General features: G+C 40.4%; 1 protein-coding gene across 2 annotated transcripts; it reads right to left on the bottom strand.

Annotated features, from left to right (window-relative positions):
- Positions 1-2,018: 2,018 nt before the first annotated feature.
- Positions 2,019-7,035, bottom strand: chst3b (carbohydrate (chondroitin 6) sulfotransferase 3b). Of its 2 annotated transcripts, none has more exons than XM_063482036.1 (3): positions 6,819-7,035; positions 3,478-3,694; positions 2,019-3,316 (listed from the first exon to the last, which is right to left on the bottom strand). In XM_063482036.1, the coding sequence occupies exons 2-3, from the start codon at positions 3,555-3,557 to the stop codon at positions 2,101-2,103; spliced, it is 1,296 nt and encodes a 431-aa protein (XP_063338106.1). In that variant the 5' UTR covers positions 3,558-3,694; positions 6,819-7,035; the 3' UTR covers positions 2,019-2,100. The 2 variants fall into 2 exon arrangements, with proteins under 2 accessions (XP_063338106.1, XP_063338107.1); XM_063482037.1 differs by lacking the exon at positions 6,819-7,035 and adding an exon at positions 4,659-4,695.
- Positions 7,036-7,251: the final 216 nt, after the last annotated feature.

Raw genomic sequence — 7,251 nt, 5'->3', positions numbered from 1 at the left:
TGAAAACGCTGAATTTTCTGCTGAAAAGAGTTTAAAAAATTAACCTGTCGACTGAAATAAATGTTGCCATGAGTGGGATTCGAGAACGGCTGCTAATCTCACTGAGCTAAAACACAGCTCACCCAGGTAAGATAAATCAGCGAACACACTTGTAATGTGGTCCTATTCATCTAAATGGGTCAAAAAAAAACCCTTAATATTTATAGTATAGTATAGTATAAAAATTATGAGCACCAAAGAATATAGGAGGCATTAACAGATGAAAATCGGATGAAAACTGAGGGAGTAGTTAACCAGCAAAGAACTGAGCAACTAGAATAATAAGGTAGAAGGTAGAAGATAGAATAAAGAGAAACAGGATCTCAATAGTGTGAATGCCTCACGGAAAAAAAAAAAAAGAATTAATTTTTATTTCATAATTTTTATCTATTGGTATGACGTGTTTTGTCCCTTATATCCACAGATATCTGTACCATATATGCACTTGACATTGAACCTGACATTGGGATACTGGCATGGCACCAGGATAAATGCTATGGTTTTTCATTTAGCCCCAACATCTGGTCGAAGTTTCAATCAATCCAGGGGATTTTTAAATGGTGAACAACTGAGCCCACTGTACCCACGCAAAGTCTCTTCAGATGTTAGAATATTATCGGAAACCATCTGGAAAACAGTGATTTAACTGTGATCTTTTTCTAAAGACTGCAAAGAATCTTTCAGTGTCCACTTGTGTCCATCCTTCATCACTCTTTGCTAAATTAATGTTGCTACATAAGCAAATACAGGATGTAGCTACAAGCAAACCCCCGCTAACACTGATTGAAGTGGGATTCTACAGGAGAGCTGTTTACTGTGTTTGTTTTATTTTACACCATCTGTGTTGTTTTATTTTACACCATCTGTGTATGTATGGCTGTGATGTGCCATATTTGCTTCCTGTTACACTGTCATTGTTTAGCCTCTTTTAAAAAGATATCTGACAAAGATGACAAAATGGGATGTGCTCGTGCTCAATATGCTCCTGTCAGCAGAATGTAAAACTTTTTCAGACAATTTATTGAATTTTAACACTCCTGGATGGAGTGTTTTCATGTGAAAAATGTGTCCTCCTCAGAAATAAAGCGTTTTTCAACTGTAAAGATTTATTGCAACAAGCTTTTTCTTTTCAAAAATAAAAAAGGACAGGTTCTGTGTCAACAAATTGCCTGACAGGCCAGAGCGTCAAGGCCTGTTACCACCAGCCAAGAGGCTTGTTTCAAAAGACAGAGACCTCCTGACAAACTTTGCACGATTCTGCAAACCAGCTGCAGTTGGAATGTTAACATAAAGTCGCACTGTTACAGTCTGTTTTACAAGATGGGTGCTTATATTCCTGAACACATTTTCATGTACAAAAAACTACAGCATACATGTGCAAAAACACCCCTGCATAGTGGGGTAGAACCTGTGGAGCACATTCAGACACTGTGTCATAATGACTGTTTAGCAAATGGAAAAAATAAATAAATCATCACGGGACATTACCTGTAAATGACACGAAAGTGAAGTTGCCTGGCAAGACACTGGTATTTCCTCTCAAGTATATAAGCATTGCTATACAAAGCAGTTTCTGCAAGGTTCTTTGGCATAAGAGCAGCATATGTTGCTAACTAAGGAGTTACTTTACAAAAATAACTAACTGAGGTTCCTGGAAGTGTTTGAAACAGCTCATTGTTGCTCAAAAGCTCTCCCTAATAACTTTCTATATTTGCTAAGGAACAAATATGGGAGTGGTTTGCAGGACGAGCTGAAAGCACCATTTGTGTAAGACAGGAAAAGAAATTGTGCAGAGTGCAAAAACAAAGATGTGCTCTATGTTAAGGTTTTATCAAAACTCCAGACTCTTGCTTTCAAAGTTAAAAGTTTCATGTGTATTTTCTGCTCAACAGTCTATTTTCTTTGTCAAATTGTTTTAAATAGTAAAAAAAACTTTAAATAGGACATTATCAGAAAATATATCACTCTGTATCAGGATCTTCATAAAAATAATTTATCACAGAGGCTTTAGAAAGGTTGAAATTTTCTGCATCAAGTGTTGGAGTTAACATTTTTTAAAGTCTATAAAAAGTTGAACACTTTATCCTCAATGAGACTGGTAGATTTATCTGTTAGCATTTCCTCACTGCTCACAAATTTGTACCCAAAAAGCTTCATTGTTGGTCCACAAACTCTCTGTACCACTTGGGCTATCTTGAATGGTAGCTTGAACCTCCATTTCTCCACTTGTTCAGATGAGTTTTTCTGTGTAGAGTAAACTCCGCTTGTCTCCTTCGAGGCCTGGGTGTTCTTCAGAATCCAGGATTTCACTTGTGGAGTGAATGGGATTCCAGTAAACCTGTACATCTCGGTTGCTTTCTTCATGGGGAACCGAGCAATGTCCTCATACCGCACCAGCATGTATCGCCTGCGCAGCCAAAATGGCTGTCTGAGGCCGAACTCGGCAGACATTTTGATATTGTCGCAATTTCCTTTTAACTTCCTCACCTCGTCATCATCAATAGGAACATTTCCACCCATGGCCCACTCCTTCCAGTTCTTGTATTTGGCTGCAAAGGCCACCATACGTGATGCCAAGATAGCCCGGGGATCGCGAACCAGCTGGATGAATTTCACATCAAGACGTGGGTCCTCAGCCAAAGGACGCAGAGTCTCGAGCTGGCGCACTCGTACCGACTTGATGGCAATGTGCTCTTTCTTAAGGCAGGATTCAGACGCCATTGTCAGGTTCAGGGGACCACAGCGTCTGGTCTTACAGTGATATCGTTCAAAAACCCCTTTGACAACAGGGCTGCAGACAGACTTCTCACACAGAGAGCTGCTGGACTCCCTGCGAAAGAGGGCTGGGGTGATGTGGTCCACGGGAAGGGGGTCGATGAAGGTTTCTAGCAAAGAAAAGTCACACAGGAAGAGTTTTTGGAGCACATCACGGTATGCTTTGGCTGCTGCTATAGCATTGGTGCCTCCAGTGTCCAAAGTCAACATCTTTTCCACGTGCCACAGAGGCTCAAACAGGTAAAACATGTTGTCTCCCTGCTGGTTGAAAAACTCGCCCACAAATGAAGAGCCTGTCCTAGTCGTGGCTAGTAGGAGAATGTGTTTTCTACCCCTTCTCAATGCCCCTCGGTGCTCGCTGTAGTCCTCCAGCCGTGGCTTCATCAGCGTGACGTTCCTCTTGCTGATTGACAGACGGAAACTACTGTGCTTCAGCAGTACGTTGGACAAACTGCTGGGTTGTTGAGAGGTTTGGGGGGTCTGCTTTAGCTTATCTGACACCCTGAAAGCATGAGAGAAACCAAATGTATGTTACATTTCAGGTTAACATAGAGTCAGAGCCTTGACATCTAAAGCATTTTTTTAATATCTAATATCTCGCTCAGAAAAGACGATCAAACTGGTATAAATTCAATCCTCCTTTCATGATTGAAATTGACTTACCTTGAGATAATGTTGTTTTCTTTCTCAATGATAACAAGTGCCATAAAAAAGACAATGGGTAGAGTGTATTTGATCTTCATTCTTGGATGTGTCTGAGCCTGGATATGCTTTTACAGACTGCTTCTTAATAGCTTCTGCCAATCTCGCCAAGTCACCAGTTGCGTTCTTAAAGAGCCATCCAGTTATTTGTGTTCCCTGTTGTAGAAAATGTTTTATCCTGCAAATGAAATGAACATCAAACTGTCAACTACAAATTTTACACATTTGAGCAAGGCTGTGGTAGAAAACTCATTTGACTATTTTTGTAAATGGGGAACCTAACAATGCAATGTGATGCTGAGTCACAGAGGTTCCGCTCTTCTTTTATTTCTGAATTTGTTAGTTGCATACAGCACCACTGTGTTCTGCAAAACTATGATGAGAGTCACTTACTAAAAAACCCCCACCTATAATAAGATGTTAAAAATACAAAAAGGTATAACACATTGTTTCCCATTGGAATTTAAGCTAGTCCTTGCCATGAGGAAGTACTTGTTATCTTTAAGTGCAGCAGTGCGTTTCAGGTACATGCCCACCCACCACTGCAAGTCTGAGGGATGGTGCAAACTGTATTTATGAGTTAGTCTTTGTAGAAGTTGCTTTCAAAAACGAGTGGATAAACAACTATTAGGGCACAAAGAAATGTGGGTACAGACTGCAATCAAGGACAATTTTGTCAATTAAACTGCAATCCCACAGCTGTCAAGCTGCTTGTCAAATAAACTCCAGAGTTGTCTGGCTTGGAGTGAGATCCTTTACCTCCCACTGATGTAGATAACATAACAGTCCAAATTGCCAGCTACTCCTCCATGTCAACACCAGGAGGATATCTTACACAGGGACTGATACAAGTCCAAATGCTAAAAGGTATAACTGCAGAGTCCTGGAATTGAAAGGGGAAATCCTGCTTGTCACTGAACCATAAATTGCTGTGCTCTGAGCCTGGAGGCCATTCAGTAGTTTTATAAGTCTGCAGAGGGCAAGTGGTGGGTAATCAAATGAAGATAAGGGTGGATTTAATGGGGCCTATTTGTGAATGTCTTGCACATTCTTGAAAGATTAATATTGGTTCACTTTTAAGATAATGGCAGCTTGACTCAGATCCCTGACTAATCTTGAGAATTAAGCATAATCCTGCTTACCTTGTCTGCTAGTGTTGGGTCAATACCACAGCAAGAGCAAATGAGGCAGCCTCCACCTGGAGGATATTTGCAAAGCATCATCAAACTGGTGTTTTTTGGGGGGTTGTGGGGTGAGGGTGGGGGTGGGGGTTAATCAGCAGATCCACAAGTAACAGGCCAACCTTTTCATGTAACTGCATCAGGCTATGATAAGATGCCAAATCCTGTTGGAAACCCAGTTGGATGACCATTATTTTCTCAATTCTTTAATGTCTTTGCCTTTCTGTGTTTCACACCTGGAGGTCCGCTTCTCACATCCTGTTACAACTTCTGTCCAGGGCCATGTTTGAGAACAGAAGCCAGTTCAGATGACTGCAGTCTAAACACGGGGAATGGTTAGACACTCCCTGTGAAATTCTCTGAGTGGGAATGGGAAGTTTACAGCTCCAATAGAGCACTGTTGACGTGGAACGGCACGTAATGAAAAGGTGAACAGCCTGTGTACTGAGACACGTTTTCACTGGAAGGAAAACTCAGCGCTGTCTTGCACCACCTTGCCGCATGCCACAACCACAAAGGCCTCTTTACACATGGAGTGAGTTTAAACCTTCCTTTGGGTAGAGATTGCAGAACATAAACTCTCGGGTCATTCAAACGTCACAGGGTCAGTGACTAAGCTCGTGGATGTTCCAAGTCATCTAGAACTGGTCAGATAAGACAACTGCACCAAATTAAATGAGTGAGTCTTCAAACCCATGGGAGTTTTTAAAGTGAGCAAATGTATTTCCAATGTCTGACCAAGCCAACAGATATTTAGCACATGGAAAGTTAGAGTACAGCTGTTGTGCACGCTGTGTAATACTGTTGTGCATTAACAAATTACGACATATAGCAAAAATGATTTAGCTTAATAAATAAGACACAAGAGGATGATTAGCAACAAAAATGTCTCTTTCTGTAACACTTACAGTTCTATGGGATTGAGTGTGTAGTTCTTCTCATATATGATTCAAAATAAACAAAAATATTCAACATCAACCATTCATCAAGAAAATAAGTAGTCTGATGTTTTGTCATTTATATGGTAAATTAGATGTACACCAATTATCTCAGCCTATTGCATCTGCTGGGTAAAGTAGAAAAAAAGAAGCTGACATTCTTGAATATTCACAAACCACTGAGGCATATGACACGTTTGATCATCTGCTCATAACAAAACCGCCACTGCACCATTTATCATCTTGTTACAAATGCTTTTAATAGCTGCCTCTTATTTAATGTAAATCTTATGTGGAGACAAATTAAACACCAGCCAACCAAACCCATCTTGCTCGAGATTGCATTGCAAATGTGCACTGCGGTGTCCAACACATTTTTCTGATAGATAAAAAAAGATAAAGGGATTACAGTGGGAAATTTTTTTTTGTATATATTTAGTTGCATTAAGTCATTATGGGAAGTTTTTTATAATCATCGGAGGAAATATTGTACTCTAAGTTATTTACTCAGTAACTAAAAACTTTTCCAATAGTTTATTGAATTAATAGTGAATGAGTTTGGGCTACAAACCCGTAGAAACTGCTAAAATCACTCGAGTTGTATGGACGCAGCCCTAACTGGTCTTAGTTTAAGGGTAAAGGTCTGAGTAAAATTAAGGGGAAACGCATAGACAAGAATGAAACAACCCATTTTCCCCACGATATGACCTATACCCCATTAATTATGATTATGCTGGGGGATATGCATGTGTGTTGAGTCATTGTGGTTATTTCAGAGCAGCTGTGGGGGTCATGCAACACATCTGTAAGCCATAAACACATGCATGCAGTTGTTTATCCAGAGGGCATGTTTTTACTGTAAATAAATTGCGCTAATTTTCTGGCAACTTTATCTGTTAGTTTATAAAGACGCCACACTAAAAGACAGAAGGGCAGAGGGGGGAGGAAGTCAGACTGAAGCAGCAGTGTCTCTGGAGATCATGTGCTGCATTAAAGGGTCACAAGGACAAACTGAAATCATGCTTTCTTAATAAAAAAGAAAAAAAAACTGAATGAAAAGTCACGAGTCACTTGGAGTGATGTCGTTGTAGCCAAGTGTTAATGGAGTGTTAGTTTTTCTTTATTCATTTCTAAAATATCATGCGAATATGTAAAGAACAGCTTGTCCGCTCTCTGTACCCACCATTATAAATGAACTGCGGTCTCTGAAGGCGTCCCGCTTTTCATCCACTTGATCAGCCTTCCCTCAAAGAGCGACTCCGGAGAGAAATTAATTCCATTACTTTGCCAAGACTGCTTCACTTGTATGACAGAAAACAATCGAATTCAAAAGGAGAGGCTGGCCTAGTTTCAGTGAGCAAAACTCGTAGATGAGATGAAATCATGTTTGAGGGGGCTGCAGGTCAGGCCACTCGCTGATCTGAATGACAAATCTATCCAACAGTTGCGAGTCACTGAATCACACGGGAAACTTTGGTCCAAAGGAGCGGAGCTTCAGGGAGCACTGGCGCACTGCCACGACCCCTCACGGACCATTTCTTTAAAGTAAAAAGCTAACTTTGCACACATAAACCACATGGTAAACAATATAGGTTAAATATGGGGGTGCTACCTAA

This window comes from Pelmatolapia mariae, linkage group LG8, assembly GCF_036321145.2.
Source record: "Pelmatolapia mariae isolate MD_Pm_ZW linkage group LG8, Pm_UMD_F_2, whole genome shotgun sequence".
Taxonomy (NCBI): domain Eukaryota; kingdom Metazoa; phylum Chordata; class Actinopteri; order Cichliformes; family Cichlidae; genus Pelmatolapia; species Pelmatolapia mariae.
The sequence above is the reverse complement of the archived record's forward strand: the minus strand, read 5'-3'. Positions and strand labels throughout refer to the sequence as shown.

Bases quoted from the DNA above. Each gene is read 5' to 3' on its own strand.
- chst3b (XM_063482036.1), bottom strand. From the start codon at position 3,557: ATGAAGATCAAATACACTCTACCCATTGTCTTTTTTATGGCACTTGTT. The intron at 3,317-3,477 runs GTAAGTCAATTT...TCATGCTTTCAG, and splicing joins GAAAACAACATTATCTCAAG to GGTGTCAGATAAGCTAAAGC.